Source organism: Falco naumanni, chromosome 11 (assembly GCF_017639655.2).
Source record: "Falco naumanni isolate bFalNau1 chromosome 11, bFalNau1.pat, whole genome shotgun sequence".
Classification (NCBI taxonomy): Eukaryota; Metazoa; Chordata; class Aves; order Falconiformes; family Falconidae; genus Falco; species Falco naumanni.
Genome location: NC_054064.1, coordinates 31,184,985 through 31,209,689, shown reverse-complemented (window position 1 = coordinate 31,209,689; position 24,705 = coordinate 31,184,985). Strand labels below are relative to the sequence as shown.

At 38.6% G+C, this 24,705-nt stretch overlaps 1 protein-coding gene across 1 annotated transcript in view; it reads right to left on the bottom strand.

The window, feature by feature from the left end:
• HOOK1 (hook microtubule tethering protein 1) overlaps window positions 1-24,623 on the bottom strand; it is a 28,799-nt gene extending 4,176 nt beyond the window's left edge. Inside the window, exons 1-21 of the mRNA XM_040610419.1 lie at window positions 24,461-24,623; window positions 18,982-19,067; window positions 17,305-17,377; window positions 16,936-16,986; window positions 15,350-15,482; window positions 14,384-14,451; window positions 13,111-13,173; window positions 12,105-12,188; window positions 9,090-9,256; window positions 8,210-8,350; window positions 6,715-6,916; window positions 5,928-6,038; window positions 5,601-5,688; window positions 5,457-5,517; window positions 4,721-4,861; window positions 4,010-4,097; window positions 3,158-3,192; window positions 2,471-2,553; window positions 1,966-2,066; window positions 1,505-1,606; window positions 313-381 (exon numbers count right to left, since the gene is read on the bottom strand). Of these exons, the coding sequence (XP_040466353.1) occupies window positions 313-381; window positions 1,505-1,606; window positions 1,966-2,066; window positions 2,471-2,553; window positions 3,158-3,192; window positions 4,010-4,097; window positions 4,721-4,861; window positions 5,457-5,517; window positions 5,601-5,688; window positions 5,928-6,038; window positions 6,715-6,916; window positions 8,210-8,350; window positions 9,090-9,256; window positions 12,105-12,188; window positions 13,111-13,173; window positions 14,384-14,451; window positions 15,350-15,482; window positions 16,936-16,986; window positions 17,305-17,377; window positions 18,982-19,067; window positions 24,461-24,511 (1,998 nt within the window). The 5' untranslated portion in view covers window positions 24,512-24,623. The remainder of the gene's footprint in view (window positions 1-312; window positions 382-1,504; window positions 1,607-1,965; window positions 2,067-2,470; window positions 2,554-3,157; window positions 3,193-4,009; window positions 4,098-4,720; window positions 4,862-5,456; window positions 5,518-5,600; window positions 5,689-5,927; window positions 6,039-6,714; window positions 6,917-8,209; window positions 8,351-9,089; window positions 9,257-12,104; window positions 12,189-13,110; window positions 13,174-14,383; window positions 14,452-15,349; window positions 15,483-16,935; window positions 16,987-17,304; window positions 17,378-18,981; window positions 19,068-24,460) is intronic.
• Window positions 24,624-24,705: the final 82 nt, after the last annotated feature.

Below are 24,705 nucleotides of genomic sequence, written 5' to 3'. Positions count from 1 at the left end.
CCCAAAAACTTCAACAACAAATGCTACTGAACATTCTGGATTCAGGTAAAATTCCTGATGGAAGCTTGTGCCAGCAAATCGTACATTACTAACATGGAAGTCATAGCCTATGCCAAATTTTAAGTCTCCTGTTCCAAAGCACAAAAGTAGAAAAGATGTAACAAAATAATTTGATGAAATAGTTTATTGTTAAAATATTGCTAAAAAGAAAAGAAAAAAAAACCAACAGAGCAAGGTAAGATTTCACTGTCACGTTTAGCAAAATGTGTTGTTTTGGTTTCTGAAATACCAACAAATGACCTTGTGACCCACCTTGTTATACCAGGCAGTTACAATTAGCTTTTCCTCATAATCACGTAACTTCGCAAGTTTGTATTCAGCCTGCAAGGAGAAAAAGAGAAGAGAATCTCAATTAAAACAAAAATAATCTGCATAAATTTACTGCAGTCCATCAAGGGAAATAAACACATGCAGCAGAAATGCTTAAAAATGCAAAAGAACTTGTAAACAAATGACTATGAGAGAAGCTACGGACTCCTTCAGGAAGAAGCTAAATTTTACACAAGTTGTAGTTCAACTTTGAAACATACTTTGAGGGGGTGTGTGTGGTGGGATGAAACTGTCACGAATGAGCAGTTAAGTCACCTGAAGACTCACCAAAGGTATGAGTGAAAAAGTTTTAATCTGTTACTTGCTCGTGATAGAAATGCATGAAAGTCTAGGGTGTATCAGAAAGTCTATAAATAATTCAGTAATCTTTTCATCTGAAAGTCAAAGACAAGAATGTATCTGTAGTGGCTGAACATTCTTACGTTACTGAATTGCTATTACATAGTATACTTAGCTAGTATATACACATAGCAGGAAGTCTGAGGCCACAGCATTTATAAAGTCAGCCCTTTCAGCTTATTATAACCAGTCCCATCAATATGGCTATAAAACCAAACTGCTGCATTTCTCAAGTTTTTTTTAGCACTTGTACTACTGTCAACAACCCTTTCAGGATTTCAGCCGAGCAGATTTTACTGAATTAACAGGTTTTACTCTTCTATATAGGACTACAGTGTATGAAACCACTGATAACCAGGGATGTAGTAAATTAAACAAGTCACTGCCCAAATACCTAGTCCCTCACGCAAACTAAGTTACGCTACTACTGAAAAAGGTCACACTGCAGCGCTGAGCAACCTACTGTAAGAACAGCAAAACTATTAGCTTTATGAAGTATTTTGCCTGAGTTTTTCCAGAGGGTTTAGAAAGAATCCAAATTAGTGTTTCAGTTGCACACTGAAAAACACTGCTGAACAGTAAACCGCTGACAGACTTACACTAGGATACAAAGTTAATTAAGCCCAACTAAAAATCTCTAGTTTTGATGGTCTGCACAGTTTCTAACTGAATGCAGTGTTGAAGGGTATCGGATCATTGGGATACAGCAACTTGAGTGTCTAATACCAGAAACAGCAAATATGTTAGAAGTCACTATTAAATATTAAGTTTTTACCTCTAGTGCTTCAATTTTTTTGTCTTTCTCCATTATCTGTTTTCTGAGCAACATAATTTCTGCTGATGCGGGATTTAGCTTGGGATCTAAGGTTTTTATCACCTGTAACAAGGCAAAACAAAAGCATTACAAGTCAGGTTTGATTCACAACAGCTCCGCATCTCTTTTGCTCACAGCAGAAACATGAAAACAGACTGAGCACTAGTAAGGCAATTATAATGAAAACTAGGCTGTTACACCGGAGGTACATCAACGGGTACAAAGGAATTATTAATGTATCTCATACTTTAGCCTAAACCCCATTCGCTCACACATTTAACTGACTGCAGTTAAGCAATTTGACTAAAAATGCTACAAGCAGCTCCTAATTTTAATTGAGAGGTGGGGGGGAGACACCTCAAGTCGATCTGTTTAAAAATTTAGGAGGGAGGAATGTTTATGCTCAGAAATATGCCACTCACATTTCTCGCTTTCTCAAGGTACATTTTATATCGTTCTTCCATTGCTTTCATATCCTCATCTTTTTTTCGCAAAGCTGCTTCCAGCTCTCCAATCTTCTGGGCTATTTACAGAAATTATCAACACACACGTACAAAATAAAAATAGACATAGTACTTTCAAGGCTTCCATGTTCTCTTGATTTGACCACCCTCCCCCAGAGAAACTGTTTAGCTACTACACAATTTCTTAAGTTGCTATTTCTGTTTCAGTTGTACCATAAGGTCCCACCTGACCTTGAATTCCAATTGCAGCGTACTGTTCAACAAAACTAAGCCCCATGAAACTCTCCCTGCCCACCACCATGTGCAAAAAATCCCTTCACCCACCCCCACTGCAGGTTTAAAGCTAAGCGGCAGAAGAAAGCCTTATCCAGAAAAGTATCCCACAGCCCAGTGGCTATAGGAATTTCAGAAGAAACTTAACACAGTCTCAATAAAACCCCCAAAAATGATACACAAAACTTACGGTTCTGACTAACATCAGGCTGGAGTTCTGCAAGATCAGCCTCCTTCTTCTGTAACTCATCATGAACTTCATTCAACTTTTCCCTATGAATGAAAGGTTAGGCAAAGTATTAAGCTCACAAATAATTTCATGCACTGTTTTAAGACTGAAAGCCGAAACTTGATGGTGGTAGTGTTTAAACAACTATTTCAAACTCTGGCAATGCTTTTGAATTTAAACAGAAATATTACTACATATTTTTGAAGAATCACAGAAGTTGCAACTTGTGAATTGAGTCTCATTTACCTAAAACTAAAAACAAAAAAAGAAAATAAACAATAAAAAAAACACTCCAGCATCTCCTTAGCAGGAACTACACCTGCTGCAAGGATGGAAGTATTTCAGAAGAATGAAACACATTTTAGGCCCAGCAAGAGTGACTGTTTCAGTACCCTGTTGGAGAATCAGAACAGTTATAAAGCTATTGGTGATGAAGAGACACTGAAGTGGATAGTAGCATTACAAGATTATCAGGATCAGAGTAGACAAAACTAGAACACTATATACTTAACTCACCACATGCATGATTCTCCAATCAGTGGCTTTGAAAAACAAGACATCCCTACAAAGACTTAGGCCCTTTCTGTGCTACAACAGTCAAATTATTTAGCATGAATAAGCTACTGCAGATGCATGTGCCTTACTTACATATGTGCTGCCAATTTCTGCTTCAGGTTGCTAGACTACGAAAGGAAAGAGTTAAAATTTAGTTATATTTCTGTATTTCATGCTGTGCAATGTTAAAGTGCTCTTACAAATCAGCCAAGAATACTTAGCACACCTAAATAAGTCAAACCAAATAAATCCTAAGAAAACTGCATTTTTTCATGCATTTCTGTAACTGCATTCATATTTTTTGCGTTGCACAGATACTAATTCCAGCATCTTTTTTCTTTAAAGGTATCCTTCTTACTACACCACTCTTTAAGGACAAAAGCAGTGAATTTTAGAAGTAAAGCAGAAAGTAGAAACGTTAGTTCCTTAAAGAAGGCGGGGGAAAATAATCACATAAAACACGAGCTTTTCAATTGAAATGCAGTTGGTGTGGGGGTCTCGTGGATTCTCATACTACAGAAACTAAACTCATCTGCTCTGAATACAGTGGAGCCAATTCTGTGTTACCTAAACTGATGGAGTTGTTTGGAGACAGGAGAGAGTTTTTACAATACATTGAACAGCCTCAACTGTTTAAGATCCTTGCTTGATCTTTTGAAATGTGTGTGTTGTTCAGGATGAGGAGGAGAGGGGTCGGGTGACCCAAAGGGGTTCAAAGCTTGCTTACTCTTACTGCTGCATAAACTAGTGCGTTTCAAATTGACCTTAAAAAAATAAAAAAAAAACCACACCAAACCATGATCTTGCCTTCTCAGTAGTTATCAGCACTAGACACATTGAAAAACAAGAGGCACATTTAAACAAAGGAATTGATGTTACACTGAAGGATTTTAAACACAACCAGCAATATGTCTTCAAGGTCAAGAAGCCTGAACTTTAACTTACTCCTTCAGTCTTGGATCCCTGCTCCTGTAAAGTCTTTTGCAGATCTTCAATCTGTTGTTGTAACCCCCCAATACGTTCTTCATTTAGCCTTTTAGGAAGAAAAGACAGTTATTACCCATCTAAATAGATCACAACAGACAGATTTTTTGTTTCATATCTGGATGATAATTTTTCAGAGGGTCTACCCAGCAGGACTAAGCCACAAAAAAAGTTGACTTCAAATGCTTTTTTTTGACTTGAACTTCTGCTGAAGCAAACACATAGCAGCTTTATTAAACATTTCAGAATAAAAGACCTAGAATCATTTCAAGTTTTGAGACAACTACCCAAAATTCTCACACCCCAGTAAACTTTCAGCATTCACTAACTGAAAAAGAAATTCAGACCATGTCCCAGTATTACAACACGATTAGTTTGAAGTTCTAGAAATAAGAGTTTATGTCCCTTATTGGTCTACCAAGAATCATTCAGAGCTAAGAGCGTCCTATAATCAATACTTCCTTCAGAGTACGCTACACACAGACCTACCACATTTTATAGCTACTTTTGTTTGCCTGCTCTATATCCTTTTGTTAATGATTACACTGCTGAAAGAAAAAGGATAATTGGCTTCCTGCACAGTGCTATACTACAGATGCAAGCCACAAGGCCACTTCTGGAAAATCAGAAATCACTTTTTGCTGTATTTTACGATGCTGTTTCACCCATCACCTTTTCTCAGTTTCTAGTTCATTCACTGTCCGATGCTTTTGCTCCAGCTGTTCCTGTAGCTCTGTAATACGCTCATTTTCTGATCCTTCCTGTTGTAATAGAAGCATCTTATTTTCATGCTGCAGCCGAATAAACATTTCTCTGAATCAAAAACAACAACAAAGTCACTATTAATTAAGAGAAAGGTGACTAAATGTAGGAGGTAACATTCCTGTTCACTCCCTCAACTTTAAAGTCAGTGGAACAATTCTGCTTAATGATACAGTTGGGCTAACAATCCAACTTCTTATTGAAAGGTAACTTACAATTTTCAAATATCACAATAATGTTTCTTTAAAGAGATACGAGCAAATTTTTAAATTAAATCACTCCAAACCCAGATTTTATTGTGCCTTTACATTTCACGCTGCCAGACTTTAGAAGTAATATTAGCTACTGTGTATTATTTATTTACTCTGTCTGCCAGTGGCAAGATAAGAAATGTTTCATTCAAAGAGGATGTTTCAAATCAAGCTTTATATACAGCAATCTGGTATTCTTTTAAGAAAGAATGCAAACTAATTACAGTATGGGGAAATAACTATGAACAGCTACGTGTGGATCCAGACAAGCATCAAGGAGGGAAAGCAAGAAGTGGGAGACAGGGTCATGTTGCCAAAAATACTGGACTTTCAGAGAGGCAATATTATGACCCACCCACAAAAATCCGAAAACAACCTCAATCTTTTTGTCTCACCTATATTCTACTGGCAGAATTTCAGCAGCAAGATTCTCATGGCTTTTAAGACGAGATCCACCTGAAATTGCATGGGAATTTTGATTTAACAAACTTAAAGAAATCACTGATACACATAAAAAGCCTCTGAAGATAAAGCAATACCTGTTTGACTCAGGTGATCCTGCTGCATCTGTGAATACCGGAGCTCTTCATTTGTCTCTTTCAATGCATCACATTGTACTATCAGCCTCTGAGAAGATATATCTGAGTTAGAATTAAGTCATACTGCACCACGTTAAGACCAAAGAACATTAACAAGGAATAGTACTGACACACACACATATTTTAAGACCTATTTTATGTTTTAGATGCACACAAACATACACAGGAAGTGCTGAACTCATTTTTATGGTAGCACTGCTTCTGGGAAGGTTTTCCTCTTGCAGATTTAGTGGGTGTTCAAATACACTCTCGTTTCAAGGGACTTACCTCTTTTTCTTTGATTAAAGCTTCATGTTTTTCTTCAAGTCGCTTCATTTCAAATGCTAGCTTATCAGCTCTTTTTGACTCTTCGGACAGTTTGTTATGAAGTTCTTGGACCTTTTCATAAAAAGACTATATTCAGCATATGGATGCTGCAAGATGCTACCTTTAAAAGCTATGTTAAAACCTTCACTCCTGCCCAGTTCAGCCAAAATAAACAGCTGGGCCTCCAAGGTGTGGGGAAAGATGGGATGGGGGGGCCCATGTGTTTGGGGAGGGGGGGAGGTTTGCTGTTTTGTTGTTTGGTTTTGTCTTCTAGGGTTTTTTGTCTTTTTTTTTTAAAAAAAAAAACCAACTCTTGGATCTCTTAATTACTAATGAAATAAGTGAAATTGAAATAAGAGCTTTACAGTTTAAAAATGAATCTCCATGAAGAAAGTTAAGAATATTACATACAAGTAATCTCAGTAATAGCTTAACGATCTCTCGCAGGCACACAAAGTACCTCAGTTAAAGTAAAGCCTGCAAACCACGGACAACCAATCTGTTGAGAAGGTAACTACAGCTAAGCTTGCAAGTGTAATAAACAGGGGGAAACAAAAGTGAATGGCAGAGTATGAATGACTGTTCATGAGTAAGAAATTCTAAGGGGACAATACATGTTAATCCCATGGGCTGTTAAATTAAGATGTTCGATTTTTTTTGGTCACCGAACCATATCTAAATAGAATTGTTTTAATTAAGATTACTATCTGAAGAAAAAGTAACATCTTAAATATAGATGTAGCCTTACCTGTTTTTTGTAGGTTTCTAGCTGGGCACGTGCTGCATTGGCTTTCTTCAGCTCATCCTCCAGACTGACTGTATTGTGCATGTACATCATGTTGGTTTCCTGCAAAGATTTGACTTGCCTGCGGAAGTCATTCAGGTCCTGTAGCTTTTTACGATACACTTCGACAGTTGATTCCAGCTTACTTGCCTTGTCTGCAGTAGCCCTTAATAAACAGGAATTAGAAGAACAAGTACATTTCTTCAAAAGATTTTAAGAAGTCAAATTCTGCTGTCATGCACATTCAAGCTATTTCCACAGACAGATGCAACATGCTTAACAGCAAAGTTAAATCTTACTGCTTCGTTTTAAAATGCATAATCAATGAAAAATTGCATTACGCAAAGATCACTTCTAAAAACTGAGATCACCACAGAGTTTAAGTGGGAGTAAGACTGAGAGTCAGATGCCAAAAGTACAAGCAAGGGATAGTATGCCAAATATCTCTAGGGAATTCTGTGGGGTGCAATGTAAATGCACCACAACATCCTGTGCTAGACAGTTACCTCAAAGTACTGGTAGCTGGTACGGAAAAACATGCATGAGTTCTCATTGTGGGATTAGACATAATTAGAATGTAACTGCACTGTAAAAATGATCATTAGCAGATATGACCCAGAACTGTCACCTGATCATTAACAAAAATCGACGTGGTAAAAAATATTTGGATCATAAATACACAAATTCATTTTAATATTTGTTTGACATCTGCTGTATCATATCACTAGAAGCTAGTACAAGACCATTATGGAAGAAAATCTACAGTTAAGATTTGTTTCAGATGTTACTTAAGAACTACTATAAGTTAAACACCTGAATCCACTTTTCTTTCTATGTTTTATTCATACTATTTTATAAATAACAGACCTGCTTTTGCAGTACAGTTTGCTTTGGATATTTCTTGGGTGGTCTGATATTTAATGTAGTTTACACAAGCTGGAATGTTATGTTACATTATCATCAAGGTTATTGTGAATTTCATCTCATTTTGTTAATCATGTTGCTAACCTAAATCTAGCCTAGAATGCTGCCACTAAAAGTCACGTTAAAGCTCTAGCTTCATATAAGCTTTTCTACATCAGAAAAGGCAGCCTCTTGCCAACAGAAATGTCACCTTAATAAGGATGCAATCCCCGCCCCTGATCTCTTAATTCTTGCAGAACTTACAACCTTCCATCCCATATGAAGAAGAATAATTTCTGTATTCATTCATCCTGCTTCACAGAAAAATTTTATGCTGCTATTCTTATGCAAACAACAGAGCCTATGCCTGAAAGCTTGCACTCCATCTCTGCCTTGTCAAAGGGCCCTCTTCCAACATGTATTTTAGATCTCATTCAGATAAGATCTGTCTGCAGAAGTAACACCTCAGAAAAAAAAGTCTTGTTAAATACAAAGCCTTGGATTTAGCTATTAAATCCTCCTAATGTGTGTACAGGGAGCGCTCTCTACTACATACCTAAGAACATCGTTTTCATCTTTCAAGGCTCTAGATTCTTCTGCCAAAGAGGTTAGCTCATTGTTTCTATGTTGCAGTTCAATCAGTTGTTTTTCTAGGTCTTCACAATGGACACGATAATCATCTTTTGCAGCTTCAAGCCTACCAGATCAGAAACAGGAACACTGTTAAGAACTCATTGCTATTACACATTTTTAATTTTGTACTAGAACTACTGAAAATAAACAAGACAAAGGAAACCTACTGATTTAAGTAGCCAGAAAAACGGTACTGTAAGCATGAAACATGTTATGGTCCACGTGTTTAATCACAATGGATTGTATACTGCAAGTTGCCGTATCAGCACCAAGGGATCACATGAAAAGTGATACCTTTCCCCCCATAGGGATCACAGGGAAAAAGACTAACACATAAAAGAAATCAGTACAGTAAAGAAATATGGTGGGGTTTTGGGGGGTTTAGGGTTTGGTTTGCTTACACACAAATCACTTTGGCACTCATTTTCTGCATTCTATCACCTTTTTTGAAGTGTCAAATGGCTACAATACAGCAATTAAAAAGTAACATTTTCTACAAGTAACAGTTTTTGGGTTTTTTTTAAAGGTAAGGACTGTCTTAAATATGTTTATACAGTTCTAGATGCCCCATCCCTGGCAGTGTTCAAGGCCAGGTTGGCTGGAGCTTTGAGCAACCTGGTCTAGCAGAAGGTGTCCCTGCCCATGGCCGGTGGTTTGAAACTAGATGATCTTTAAGGTCCCTGCCAGTTTAAACCATTCTGATTCTATGACATTGAGATGGAAAATCCTGAAAGAGTACCAGAAATTCTCATGATATATTTGAAATGACAAGCAAGGGATTTTTGAGAGAAATCATTTCATACCTGAAGTTTTCTTCTTGCAGTTGTTCCAGCTGCAACTGTGCATGAAAATACTTTTTTGCAACCACAGTACTTGGATCATCCAGAGAGTCATCTAATTGCTCTAGCCTGTCATTCATAATCTCATTTTCTGACATCAAGCTGTTTTTTTCATCCTGGAGGGCAGCCACCTAGTGCAGATAAAACAGCATCAACATTGTAAGACCTGTTCGACTGGAAAGAACTACAGCAAGACAGCAGTACATCACCAAATTAGTTTATGAAAAAGGCTGAGCGTTTAGAAATTTTAGAATGTAATTTACACAGCATACTTGAGCGTACAGATGCTTTAGTGTATGACAGTTATGAAGCACTACAGGAAAAGTCCCTCTAAAAAAAAAAAAAGACAAAATTTTTGTAACTGAAACCATGGTAAAGGCAGACAACGTGAAATGGAGAGAAACTGGTACTTTCATTAAAAAGGATACCATGGCCGCTACACAAAAAAACCCCTAAGTATTGGTGTAAAGATACTCTCCATCTTGCTCGTACTTAACCATAATAAGCAGGATGGCACTGGCTAGCACACCAACACAGTACTGCCGTGCGCTCAGCAGTGAATGGTTGTGCAAGAAGCGGTTTCAGGCGCCGTAAGCTAGAAAGCACACACGCAAAAGAAAAAAAACCTAGACAGCTTTATACAGAGCATGCATTTTTTGCAACAATCAAACAAGTTTGACATTGGAAGTGTTCACAGCTAAGCAAATGAGAATACAACACTTTATTGAAACAGTAAGTATATTAACAGCCATAAAATGGGGAAGGATTAAGAGGATAGAACCTTTAAAGTTTTTCTAGTGAAAGCTGTTGTGTTAATTTTAACATCCTGTCAAACATAAGAGCATGTAGCATGTGTTAGTTAACTGGCATTTAAACAGGGACAATATGCTTTTTTTGGTTACGTTTTCCTGAATCATAAAGAAAACCTACCTTTCTTATACTCTTGGAAAATATCAAGGAAGACTGAGACCTTACAAGTGAATTTATTAAGAATTAGTTTAAATGAGAAGCGTCAGTCAATACTATGGCTTCAAATAAATAAAATAAACATATCATGGTGACATTATTAGATTAAACATCAGATATAACGTAGAGCACACAATATTAAGAAACAGTTTGTTTGTGATCACAATTCAAAAGTCTATCAGGAAGACAGATGTAAGAAAACAGCAATTAATCTACCACTTCATTAGGTGCTGGCTTTCTAGGTTCACTCCTTTTTACATACCAGATGTCACTTTACCATACACATGCACACAAAACACCTGAGAGCATATCTGAACCCTGCTCAGTGTCATACTTCCTGTTCAAGGTTCAGCCACTCCTTAAATATGCACATCCACACTTCTAGAATAATGTTAAAAGAACACCCACCTCAGACTTAAAAAAACCAAACCAACACAAAACTATCACAAAACTCAGAGCGAGTTTTTAACCTTTTCTCAGTTGCTTTCTGATAGCTTTCTCTTCTCCTTTTCTATTATGTCAACGTAACAGAAATGGTGTCAAAAGTCAACACAAATTTAAATTAAACCACATCATGTTACTAAAGAGCTATGGTGCCATTAACTCATCTGTTTATGCTCAGCAGTCCCTTTCTCTCAAACATTTTTCATGTCTTCACCCGGCCCACGCTGTGTTACAAGCAGCTGGCTTTGCATAACCTATCATTACTTATTAGAGAAATCTCAGAAGAGAAGTTTGTGGGAGACAGAAGAAAGCCTGGGACTTCTCTAATGAGACATACTAAGTCCTTAATGGGAGCAGAAAGTGCAAGTGAACTGTTATCCCAGCACCTCTAGAAGTATGAGCTTTTGGACAGTGAATACATTTTTTGAAGTTTAACAACTGTAATCTGTGAGTTTAGCTGCCTAATCAACCCTCTTGCCCATTTAAAAGAAATCATTTTCTCCTGCAGATTCCGCTCACAAGCATTTTCAAATCTCTGTTTTCACTAGGAAGCTTTACTACAGCCTCAACAAAAAAGGAAATGAAATATTCTAACAATAGCTTCCTGGGCATGGCAATTACCTATGAGCTATTCTGAGCATTCCACTTTGTCAGTTGTCATTGCCTGTGAGAAATGTAAAACTGGCCTCTGGTTTTGTGGTTTGTTTGGTTTGTTGGGGTTTTTTTCAGAGGTTCATACAGCCGGTATAGTGCTCTGGCTCCTACAAGGAGATGCCACCCAAATGTTCTCTTTGTACAGAATCAAATTTGAGATGAACGGCCTTACCAGATAAACCTATTTCTATTCTCAGATTGTAGTGCCATAAAAGAAGAATCAGACAGAGGGCTAACAAATGGATTTTTTTTCTTTTTTCTTTAAGAAATTGATTAACATGCAAGTTCTGTTTATTGTTATGAAGTCCTCTCTCCTTCTTTTAAAGAATGACTTGATTAATTTCTATATCCATTAAAAACAAAAGTAGGCCTATTATCAGTGTGGTTTGAAAATGTCAGCAAGAATCTGTTAGTTTCCATTATTTTTGTTTCCTAAAATATCCTCCATGTGTAGAGACTGTGCACAACTGTGTACAGAATTCTAAAAAAAATTCAAATTTTAGACTTTCATCAACTCCTATTAAAAACAGCACTACTTTCCTACAATTAAATTTAATGACTGATTATTAATGAACTGGATTTTTTGGACACAGTTCAAAAGACTAGAGGAAGAAGTGACTAAAAATGAAATGGGCAATTTTTAAAGCCATGGTAACATTGTTTTGATGCTACCTGCTACTAAGGGTAAACATAAAGCTAGCAGACCAAATGACCTTTGAGTTAGCAGCTGGCACACTTCCATCAGAAAACTATTTCCAGTAACTGCATTTTGGAGTAGAGAATGATTGCTTTTTCCCCAGAAACAGCTAAGAAATCTCACAGAAACTTAAATAATGCAAAATGCACTTTGCCTTTCAGAATTTCTGCATCTTAATAGCAGCACCACTACATATTAAAGAAATAAGCCATTCTTACCTGTAAATCTAGCTCTTGACATCTTTGTGCCAGCTCTTCTTTTTCTGCTAGAGCTTCCTGAAGATCTTCCAAAGCTTTTTTAAGCTTTTAAAAAATAAGACAGTCAGTCATTCTGGCCCATATCCAAAGTACTCAGAGTTCTAGCTTTCAGAGCGTCTCAATTGCTCATAACCAATTGTTTAAAAAGGATGTGTTAGGTGCACACACTGACACAGAAACCTACGTGTATGCTGTTAGATCAGGATCTCTGTTCGTTTCACCTGCATTCTAAATGACTACCACACGTAATAAATTATTGAAACTCCGAGTAACATCCAGATTCAACAACAACAATTTAGGCTAAAAGCGTAGCAAAACCAAACATAGGAACAATCACGTTGTCACAATTTCAAAATCACTGCCTGTTAAATCAAATGCCCTTCATCTCAGAATAGAAATACTGACGTTCCTTCATGGGCAGATACTTTTAAAGACAACTTCATTTTATGCACAATGCCTTGTAGTGTTCAGGTTATCAAGAACTTTCATGGCCCCTTAAAAATAACCCGAAGTGTTTAGCCTGACATGGCTGAGCCTTGATGTACTCCTAGCTGCTCTTGCAATGCAGGTTTGCACTGGCCAGTTTTACCCCACCCAGAAACATGACATAGCAGTCACCGTTGTGTTGGGATTTTTTCAAAGAATGCTACAAAATCACAGATAACTTTTCACTTAATTAGCAGTGAAGAACAGCATTACTTTATTGTATATTCTCTGCCTACATCAGTATGTTGCTCTGCCCTTTGTGTACCAATATGGTTTAATCAGATCAGCTCAGAGTGGAAAACAGACCAAATAGTCTGTGCAGATAGAAGACAAAAAGAGTGCAATTTATTGTTGTTTATTATTTTTTTTAACTTTTAGAATTGGAGAGGAAGAGAAACCCTGCTCTTCATTTGAGGGATGGCAAGATACCAACTTATTGTTCAGTCTTGAATTACAACAGCAACAAATACCAGGCAGTTACCTGCTGTTCCATTTCACTTGATGCATCAGACGTGGAAGGACCTGTTATTTCCTTGCTCATGAGCTACAGAAAGGCCACAGGAAAAGGAGGTTAAATTAGAGGTTAAATTCACTGTCTGTTAAGTACTAATTGGATTTTCCACCATGTCCTTACATCCTTCAATATATCAAAACAGATTAATGATAATTTAAAAAAACAACTTCATAGTTGATAAAGAATTTAAACAAATCTAGAATAAAATTACTTTTTTTTACCTCCCATCTCCCCGAATTAACCAAATTAGCAGTAACATCTTAATGAATGAAATCTGTGATCTGTTGAAGTTACTGCCATCCCCTAGTCAAGTTAAAATGGAGTGAACCAGAGGATGAGATTTCACTCAATTAATTTACTAGTCATCACACTTCTTTTTGTCATGTTAGTTGCCATTAAGCAAACAATGGGAACACTAACATAGTTCTCACTGATCTCCAGTACAGTATGTTTGTCAAGAATTACAGGGCTTTACATCTTACTCAGGCATTATAGTATTATTTCTGGACCTTCTTCAGAAAGAAAGTTTGATTAGTTAGAATAAGGTTTATAGATTTATTTCTCTCAATAGGCCACTCACAGCTTTAAAGACTATATAGTCAATTTAAATCTACATTTTCAAACCTACTACCACTGATACCTTGATGAGAGTGCAATTATACATAACATTTTCTTCAAAGGCAGTATCTAGTTTCTGCCTCACTCCACACTCTGCCTCACAGTCCTGAAGCTCACAGATGCAAGTGACTGTAGAGCTGTGCTGTGAGCTAGATCACTAAGATGATCCAATGTAGAACAAGTTAAGATAGTGGGGGATAAGAGTAGAAGAGATGCAGCTGGGAGTTTGTAAATCAGATGCTGGAATGTTCTGTCAGAACAATGTAGCCTCAAACAGCTACAGTCAGCTTAACTTTGGGTCCAAGACTACAGCACTGGGACAGAAATTTCAGTACTTGACTCCACTATACCTGGCAGTTGGCAATGAGATACATTTTTTGTATGGAACAGGAAATCTTAAGCATTTATTGTATTGCATTGTTGTATGTTTGGGCATATGAGACTGAAATAAAAACCCTTAGGTTGGGGTCTGAGACTTTTTGGTCCTGGATACTCCCAGATAATTTAGGGAAGTACTTACGCTCTTCCCTGACCTTTGCTTGGACAACAGAATTCAACAAGATGAACAAATGGATATTGAGACTTCTCAACTCACAGCACTAGGCTATGAATTATTACTTACCTCTTGAATAGCAGTCATGACAACATGTTGAACAGACTCTTCAAGGGTCATGATATTTTGTATGTGTTCTGTGGAAAAGAAGTGGCAGTGACTCATGACGTTCACCTTAATGGTTTGATTAACATGACATACTAAGATCCAGAAGAAACTATTCTCTATAAAGCTTCTTCAAAACAGGTAGCACTCTTTTTATACAGAGCACTACCATTAACCAACATTATTATCCAGTAATATAGTAGATAAGGATAAGAGATTAGAACCTCTTAAGTGAACAGATTTATATTACATATAATAGAGCAAGGAGATTTAAAGACATCTGTATTTACATGGTTCTTTGTTCATACATTCATCTATGTATACATACATAAGATTTTCCAAAGAATCACTAAGCTCACAATTGAGTTAATAAATAAAACTCAACAGAAAAAAGTAATTGCCAGCATCTGCATTCCCAGCGCAGCCTGAGGGCTTACTTCCTGAACACGCTTTTATAAGTCATTTCAGACTACCTGGGAATTGCACCTACTCTACTAACAGAATCATGCTGACGATTCCTTTGCCGTCAGAGCATTGAGCATTAGCTCCGGTAAGGGGAGAGAAAACACAACTCATTCAGTCTTGAGCCTCTGTAGACAAACAAAAGGCAGTTTCTAATACAAGCTTTTAATTTAATTTGCTTGATTTACATCCAAATAGTTTTAGGTCTCAGTGCATATTTTAACAAGTACAAATAATCCACATGCACTTTGGACTATTATTTTTAAACCCACCCTGATCAAAGTTTTGAGTTTTATTCACAAAAGTTTCCCATAGATTTTCTGCTTTTAAGTGAACTCGTTTCAGAACAGGCATCCAATATATTAACAACAAAGACTTTTTGATAGATAAGAAAAGTTTCTACATCTCCTCCACCTTAATCGCCTGAGGCAGTCTGCTGTTAGTTGAACAGGTTAAGGTAGTGCGTACCTTGTTTCCTTTCACAGTTGACTGCACAACCTAAAATAAGCTGCAGAAGCCTTCCCAGTTCAGTAGGATCTGAGTTCTCTGATATCCGGTTTAAGTCCGGAATAAGCTCTTCTGAAATCTGCTGACCCAAGAACTGAAAAAAATAAAATAAATAAATGAAGAAAGAAAGTAGGCTTCCACTTTTGTACACAAAAATCTGGTACAACGTAAGAAATCTGGACTCAAGTAAGCCATCCAGAGAAAATGGTCCATTAATAAGTTTGCTACTGTAAAACTCATGGAAGGGAAAGATTTTAAGCATTAAACACGGAGATACACACTAAAAATGCTGCCTCATGAGGGAATACATAGATAGCAGTACCAGATTAGCAAATCTGAAAAGGCCTTGATCCAGCAGAGGTTCTTAACTAATTTGTTACAGGGCTTCGCACATGAAACGCAGCTGTCACACACTGTGCCTCCCTTGCACCAGCAATGACTGTCCCAAATGCCTGTCTCCACCCCACCAGCGATGTGTGTTTGGGGAAAGGGGTACTCAGTGCACTGCTAGCCAACGGCCTTTACCATACTTGGCACCTCGGATTTTTCTCTGAATAGGCCTAAATGTAATCTAAAGTACACAGCATTAAAAAATATATGCAATGAAGTTATTCACTTCAGTAACAGTTCTGTAAAATTGTTCTGGCAAAACCACAAGTTTGGAAAGTCTATTAACTAAGGGTTTAGTTAGCTGACCACTTACACAAAAAAAAGCAACAGTGGTAAGTTAAAAGTTCTTGGCTAGACCTCAAATACGAGAGAATAATTTGGTCTACCAACGTAATTAAAAAAAGGAATTAAAAATGCTTCCAAATCAAGTTGCTCCCTAATCCTTCAAAAAGCTCCTCATAAACCTAAAGTAGTTCTTCTGGGCTTGCCAGGGAGCCTCAGTCCTGGCAACACAGAAAGGTTTGGCACTCAATACCACAACCAAACCCAGATGAGACCAGGAAGCCATAAGATGGTCTGGCGAGTTTTTCTATACCATACCCATTACATAACTGTAATCAATCTCCATACAAAATTCAGCTTTTTTTTTTTTTTTTTTTTTTTTTAATACTAAAATACAGCACCCTTTTACGGCTACCATATTCATCCTGCATGAGAGAGAACAAACTATAATCCCTACAGTGTCCATGAGGATTTGTAACTTATCTCCCAGCTTCCAAGTGAGTAGGGTTGCCGAATCTGTTTCTGTTGTGTACAAAAGGATTACAACTTCACTAGACAAGAGCAAATATGAATGCACACACAAAAGTCAACAGGCTTCTGCAGCTCAGTCCTTATGACACTGACCTGGGCAATGACGGAGACAATGACGGTCTCCAGATTATACTCAAAGAGTCTTATCTAAAATACATCTGCTCCAATTTATTTTATATTCGCTCAGACCTCCCGCTTAACCAGATAACTATCATATACTTTCTGCCAAAAATGTCCTTAAAATACATTATTTTGACAAGAAAAAAGAAATGCAAGCTAGGTGAAGGAGGACAATAATCAAAATGTTTAATTATTAGAAAATATAAAAATTACTTTTTCCATACCTCATGATAGTAGTCCATAATTCCTTGCAGTATCTTCTTCAGATTACTGGACTAATGGTTGTACATGAAAGATAAGGTTACTGGCTTTTATTAGAATTCTTAATTTTGCTGAAATTAAATAATAATTTATAATAAAATGTTTACATAGCAGCTCTACAAGAGGACCCTATAATGACACGGGAAGAGATATACCACAACAGGAAATCCCCACACAACAATGCTGGAAGGCAGACAGTTCAAGTTAATTTAAAATAACCTAAAAAAGTTTGAAGTTTAAGCTTAATTCTGCAGGGTTTGGACAGCTAGATCCTCTCAGGACAAAGACAATACTCAACCCCACAAACTTTCACTGACTTCAGTTTTGAATACCTTTATTCTCCAGTTGTCACCAACATCATCTTTAATGCGGTTTAGCCAAGATGCATCAAACCAAGCAACATCTCTGAAAAAAAAATTAAACAATTAAATAAGCTCAGACTTAAATAAGATACAAAATTCCCAGCATTAAATCATCATACGCTTGACTACAGTGTCTAATGAGGCACGAATTCCTGGAGATTGCAAGTTATACCTAGGACACAAGAAATTTCCATCCTGCTGGCTGCACTAAGACACTACTTTCCAGGGAAGGAAGAATTTCTGTACATGCTTGAGCTAGCTCCAGCTAGGAACACAAGGATAAGGCGGCCTTTGTTGTGCTGAATTTTTATCCCTGACTAATGGCATAAAGAAACATCTTCTTTTGACTAGTGCTGACGTTAAGTTTGGTTCCTACTTTTGTACATTTGGGTTTTCCAACATTCACTACAATTTATCAAAGGCATTTATCAAGAAAACAACAACAACAACATTTTAAACTACTGACATTTCATATTTTTGTATGTCTTTGTTTCCCTTGAGCAGAAGTATATTCACTTTGCCAGCATAAATAAGGATGAGTTGCTGAGTGAGGTGTTTACACACATTGAGCTGCCAAACAGTACATCACAGCATATCTAACAATTTCTCAACTTTTACACAGTACTGTTTATTCATTGGTCTCAAAGCAGTAAGAAAAGTCAATTATTATTCCCACTTGAATATAAACCAACTTGTTTATAAAGAAGCTTGCCTGAAGCCTGTGGCAGCCCAGTACCGCAAACACATGGGAAGTGACCTTCAGCAAATCTTCACTAAGCAATCCTAAATCAATTTTTGCCATGCTCCAGGAAAAGGGTGAGCTCTGTCCTTACACAGCACATTTAAAAATCTTTTCAAGCAGTCAGAGGGGATTCTGGATCTGGCTTGTGGGTTTTTTTGGGGGGGCATGGGGTGGTGTTTTAAGTAATTTCTTAGTCATCAAAAATATATTTTGAACAGGAGATGGTAATTCAGACTTCTCCTTTGTTATCTGAGCCAACAACAACAATAAAATTGCAGTGATGACTTGTAGCATGACACTCTTCCAATAAAAGACTTGTGTTACAACCCTCTGAAGTAACTGCAAATTTCAAAACTAGTGTGTTGCTCAACCCAGTACCATTTGTCATTACATCAATAACATAGGAATTATTTTGCTTTTGATAATTTTTAATAATAAAATTGCCAACTAAGCTTCACATTCTTTCTTCCACACAAATAGTAAGCTATCATTTAAATCCTAGAACTCAAATCTAAATCAACTGAGCAATCCCAAGAGGAAGAGAGCACAAAGGCATGCCTTTTGAACTTTTAATTCCTCATTTCAAAGAGGAACATATTGCCTGAAGCATGGATATCCACGGAAATAGTGTCGATGGGAAAAGTGAAAAAGATCCCATCATTCTTCCCAATTACCCTTAAGTATGAATTTAATACTGCAGCATTCTAATATCTCAGCACCTCCTCCAGTCTATCGCTTTGTTCAACTATTATATCATCCCCAAAACAACAATGCAAAGGCGTATTTTATCTTCTGCTATAAACCGTCCACTCTAAGTTTCTGTCTACTTTCAAAGCAACTATGCATATCAAACAAAACCCTCAAGAAATTAAACACCTCTTCTTCAAACTTAAGTATCAACTTACATTTGGTGAAGTACCTGTGCCATGGCAACCCCATTAGTCAGGTCCTGAACATCTCTGCAAGGTGCAGCAGTATTGAACGTCTGCAACTAAAACAAGGAAAAAATTGTGTTTCTTGCTCAGAAGACAGAAGGACAGAAAATTGGTTACCATTTTCCTGTTCTTCAAGGCACAAGCATTTAGCATGGTGTCTTCCTACTTGATGCAGTTGAAAACCTTTTTGAACTTGCAGTTTTTAAGCCAACCCAATTATCTCAATACTTGTGACTGTTAATTATGACGAGTAGCTAAAAAAGTTTGCACTACCATGTTTTGCTTTTTCATTCTATTCCTTATATTGTAAATCAGATTATGGAATACTAACTTGGGAAACTAAAGTTGTATTTATCCATACCTCAAATTATGTTGCAGTGCTTAGTTCTGGACACATAACTGCCTAAACAAAAAATGGCATCAGAACAAGGGGCAAAAGGTGAGGAGGGGAAATCCAGCCTTTTACTACAAGGATTTAGTAACAGAAGTCATGACACCAACAGAAACCCCTGAAATTATTTGGGGGTTAATAACACAAGGGAGAAAATAACGAAAATAACACAAAAATAGTGGAAAACAGCCATCTGAGAGCTACTGTGGACTTCCAGGATATGAAGATACCTGAAAAAACCTGAACCATTTCCAGTCCCGTGAGCTGGCAAATTAGTCCCCTGCAATACGGGAATTCCAAAATCACTCTACAGATATTCCTGTTTAAATATGCACCTTGAACATACTGATATAAACCCAAGAAACTTTACTATAACCTGAAGTTATACATCTTTTCCTGGTATTAATATTTTATTCATATATTATTCCTGGTATTTGTATTTTACATTTATTTATTTATTTTCCGAGCATCACACTGCCTAGTGTTTAAACACAGGGCTGGACACAGTTTTACACCAACTACATATTTCTATCTAAAAATTAAGCAACAAAGTCCCAGTTTTCACTCTCCTCCTCTATTACAAAACCAGATTAGGGATGGAATCATTTTATAAGGAGTTGCCTGATATAGTCTATATTAATTGTTACATGCAATCTTTGTATTTTAACTGGTGCTTCCAGGCACAAGTACAATTACAGCACAAGCAAGATGCAACTCCTGTCTTAAAGAAAAAAACCTAATAGCTCAAGCATTTTGCAGCTAGTTTCTCCGAAAGCAACATAAATGATGAGTACTTTCAATATGTCTGCATCCTTAGAAAGCACACCCAGCAGACAGTCCTATACGTAAGAACCCCATCATCAATGTGATGTATAACACTAGTTTATTAAGACATCCACTGGCAGCTCTTCTGGTGCCCTGCTAATTTATGCCTGTAATTCTGATTCACATAAAAATCCTTAAAATACTGAGGTACCCAGGTCCTCAGATCAGTCCATAGACCGTCAAAAGCAACCGTGAGCTCTGCAAAATATTTCCTAAGGTTCCGCAAAGTTGTGTCTTGGAGAACCCCTGGAGCATAGACAGTGTATTTCCATTTAACAGTCCTCAATGAGGTTTTCTTCCATTAACTTGGCCAAGACACTTTTTGCTGCCACAAACTCGGCACACAGACATTCAGCAAGGTATCCCCTCTTGTCAGTCGGTCACCTGCTAGCTTTGCCTCATCTCCACTTCTTGTGTGGATGGTGAACAGGCTCCTCCCCAGTTGCCTTCTGCAGAAACTCAAGTCCATATTGACCAGTACCATACCCATCTCCTCCCGCTCTGTCTTTCCCCCACCCCACAGCTCTCATCTATGCAGCCAACTGCCATATGGAAGCTCTTCCATACTTCCCATGAGGGCAGGAATTTTTTCTCTTACTTTTCTGGTTTTCAAGCATTTTAGATCTGTACGATGGGATAACCTCAATCTTAAAAATGTTTTGCCGTTTTGGATACTATGTATTTTTTTTTAAACCATCCCCAAGCTTATACCTAACATTTCGATAGAATCAGCTATTATAACCTCAATGTTTTATTCCCCAAAACCCAAACAGCTCAGAACAAACTATTCTAGGCAAGAGAGCTGTCTGCACACACATGGCAGTTCATCACATAGTTAAGAAAACAAGAGCTCGTCAACAATTCTTTTAAGTTCAGCCTTCTTTACAATGATGAATAAAACAGAAAGGAGAAAGTTTGCTGTGAATACGATTAGATGATGTATACGCAGAACAGAATGGAAGCAAGAACAGATCCTTATAATCTGTTCACTGTGAAACCCGGCTTCTTAAACTTACTATGCATACAAATGTCTTAAACTACCTGTCCATCTGTGAGAGGGCTTTCCCAAACATCCCGTGACCAGAGGTCACTGGTGAATAACCTTATCAAGCGTGTTTGGGAAATGGAGCTACTCAAACCAGAGCGATGGAAACGCTGTTTGCAGCTGTGAGAATCTGAAGCAGTTATCATCTACTCTACGTTTATAATGAGTGACCATATACTTTGAATATTTGCTTGCTTGCTTCAAAAGAGTCTAATCAAGCCAAGAAGAGAAAAATGTGGGAAGCATGTTTTGTTTTTTTTTTAATTTGTTTTTCAGTTTTAAAAAAGTGGGGTTTAAATCTTGTATTACAGCAAGTGAGAAGTCAGTAATCCCTGGTAGGTTACATAAAAGATTAAGTAGAACACCACAATCTAAAGCAACTGTGATTGACAGCGTTAGTTTCTAATACTACAGCAGCCTGAATGCCAACAAGAACAGGCATGAAAGCTTACGAGTCAAGACCGAGCACGCCAGAATTCAGAGTTTTACGGCACAATACTGTCATGCTGCTATTTGTATACACCCCCTTCTAAACCAAATAAATTGGTAAGTACATATAATACCATTTCACCCAAGCCTATTAGAGCAGGTAAACAAAGCCTTAGAAAACCCTGTGACATGCAACACTGCTTTATGTATGCCAGTATCTCCAAGAATAGAAACAGCTAATTAAAAGTAAGCAAAAAGCAGGACTGGGAATCTTAGTTTCTCCATATATTTAAAAGTTACATAAGCACCTAGAAATAATAGAAGTAGTATCAATTATGGGTTCTCCAAACCCTATACCAGCCTAGTCATTTCCTCAAAACAGATTTTTATTATACTTGCAAAACCAATGAAAGTAGTAGGCATGGGGAGGAGGCAGGTAGAAGCAGCCAGGACTGTAGCAGTACTCTCTCCCCCCAACTTTGATTAGTTTTACTAAATACAGCTTCAGGGCCATGCTGCTACTCGTGCTGAAAACCATTTCAGGAATCTAGCTTAAATGTACCCTACCACTTGCTACTATAATAGAAGCAAGTATTTTTCTCTCAGACATACGGCTATTATGCTCACAATATACATCTGAAAATGTAATTTTGTGGCACGTAACACTTAAATGCCTTTTCTCTGGATCTGTTGAAGGCTCTTCCAAACAGCTGTAGATGAAACAGGAGTGTTCACATTACCCAGTGAAATTCAACCTATTCAACTCTTGGGAAGATACGGCCTCAGTTTCATCCACATGATGTAGAGTTGAGGTTCTCTGTTTCATACCCAGATTATACACACTAGGGACAGAAGTTTTATGGAGTTAGTCAAAGAGATGCGTCTGGACAATGCACATTTTATAACACAGAATTTGATAAAATTAAAAAAAAAACCAAGATCTGGCAGTAGAACACAAAAAATCATGAGCATCTCTTTGCTATATTAATGAGTAAATAAATTGAGAAACCTTTAGAACCACAGAGAGTTACAGAACCCGTTTCTCTGCAGATCTTCAGCCATCCCAGATCATTTCCCCCCCTATGATTCAGAATGAAATTAAAATTGAAAGAATGTGTCAAACATATCCTAGTGTTAATAACTGGTGTCTACTACATTGTAAACTGGGTCCAAAAAATAGGGTGTTAAATCTAAAAACATGCATCTGGCAATGCATCTGCTGACTGTTGCACAGAAAACCTGAACACACAGAGTTGTATGTACATTGACATTAACAACACTACACAAAGCTCTTTCAGGTTAAGGCTAGTTAAAGTTCCATTAGCATTACCTTTAAAAGTCATGATGTAATTATAGCTATGCATTCTGAGGATACTCGAAATGAGTATTAGGCTTAAAATATTTGAAACAGGAATTGTAAAAAATTTAAGAGAGTTCAGCACTGCTGACAGGATTTTGAGAAAAGAGTTCAGGAATGCCCTGCTTTATTTTGCAACTGAATCATGATGAAGTTATTCTTACGTGACTACTGAGAGGAAAACAGAAGGTTAAAGAGCCCCCCAAAAAGGAAGGAAAGGTATGTATAGATTAAGTGACAAAAGATATCCACCTCCAGAAAGGTAAGCATAAGACAACTGAAACTCTAAAGGCCAACAAAACATTGGGAAGATACAAGATCACTACAAGGCAAATGGAGAGAGGAAAAGGAAATCGTTTTTTCAGTGATTTATTACAGACTTTAAGTTGTTAAAACTTCTGTACTATCACATAGAAAGTAAAAGGAGTATCTACTCTGCTATGCTGCTATCACTTTTGCCAGGTTCATTCCTAGATCTCGACAATGCTTCTAAAACAGTCCCTTCTTTCCCTGATTTACACTTCACACAGCCAAAACACCTGCTATTGCCTCCTGCCAGGTAACTGTGGCCTTCCCTGCCAAGATTTCATCTGAAAGTTGTATTTAGCAGAGTCCACCCTCGCCAACAATGCAGCATCTATAAGAGCAGAATTACCCACAAGGAAGCAAAAGAAACTTGTTAAGACATAAGGGATAAAAACAAAGCAAGCCTGATCAATGAGACGAACAGATAGGATTTGATTCCATATCTTAAAGGTCTTTTCCCACTTATGTGATTCTATTGTTCTAAAGACGTGCTGCTCGCACAACCAGCGCCCACGTTTCGGTGTGCTGCGCCTGGCTAACCCCTGCATTCACCTACCGAAACCTGGGATGAACCGTTCCGAGGTTTCTGCTCCCGCCAACTCAAATCAAATTAACTGCATGTATTTATTATTACTGTTAATTACTGGGCAGTTCCCACACTGAAGCCACTGCTGCAGAGCCACTCCGTGGGCCTACAGGGCACCCAGAGGACCCCGTCTGCGCTCCGCGGGAGTCGGGAAGGCCGTTTCAGCAGCTCCAACACGGGTCTGTCACGCAGGCCGCACGCCCGCAGCCATGGCTGTCCCCGAACCGCCTGCGGCTCCTGCCACCTGCCGCTGGGGCAGCTCCCCGCCCCGCCCCGCGCCTGACAGGAGCCCCGGGCGGCGGGACGCCGGCCCCCGGGAGCCGCTCGCCTCAGGGCGCCGCCGCCCCCCGCACGGCCAACAGGTGCCCCCGTACCGCTGCCGGCCGCCCGCCGCGCGGCTCCGGCAGGGACAGCCCCTCCCGCCGCGGGAGGCCGCTCCGGCAGGACCCCTCGGGGGCAGCGGGGGACGCGCCGCCGGCGGGCAGGGAAGAGGGACCCCGCGCCACTCACCCAGAGAATGAGGCTGTCACAGAGCAGCAGGTCGGCCGGCTTCGCCTCCATGGCGCCGGCCTCTCCCGCACGGCCGCCCCCGCGGAGGGCGGCTGCGTGAACGCCCGCTGCAGCGAGCGCGCTCACGCCCAGCGCGCCGCGCAGCTGCCGTGACCGCGCGCCCCCCCCGCCCGCGCCGCCCCCAGCGCCCCGCTCCGCGCGGGGGGGGGCGGTGCCAGGGCGGACACGTCAGCGCCCGCCCATGC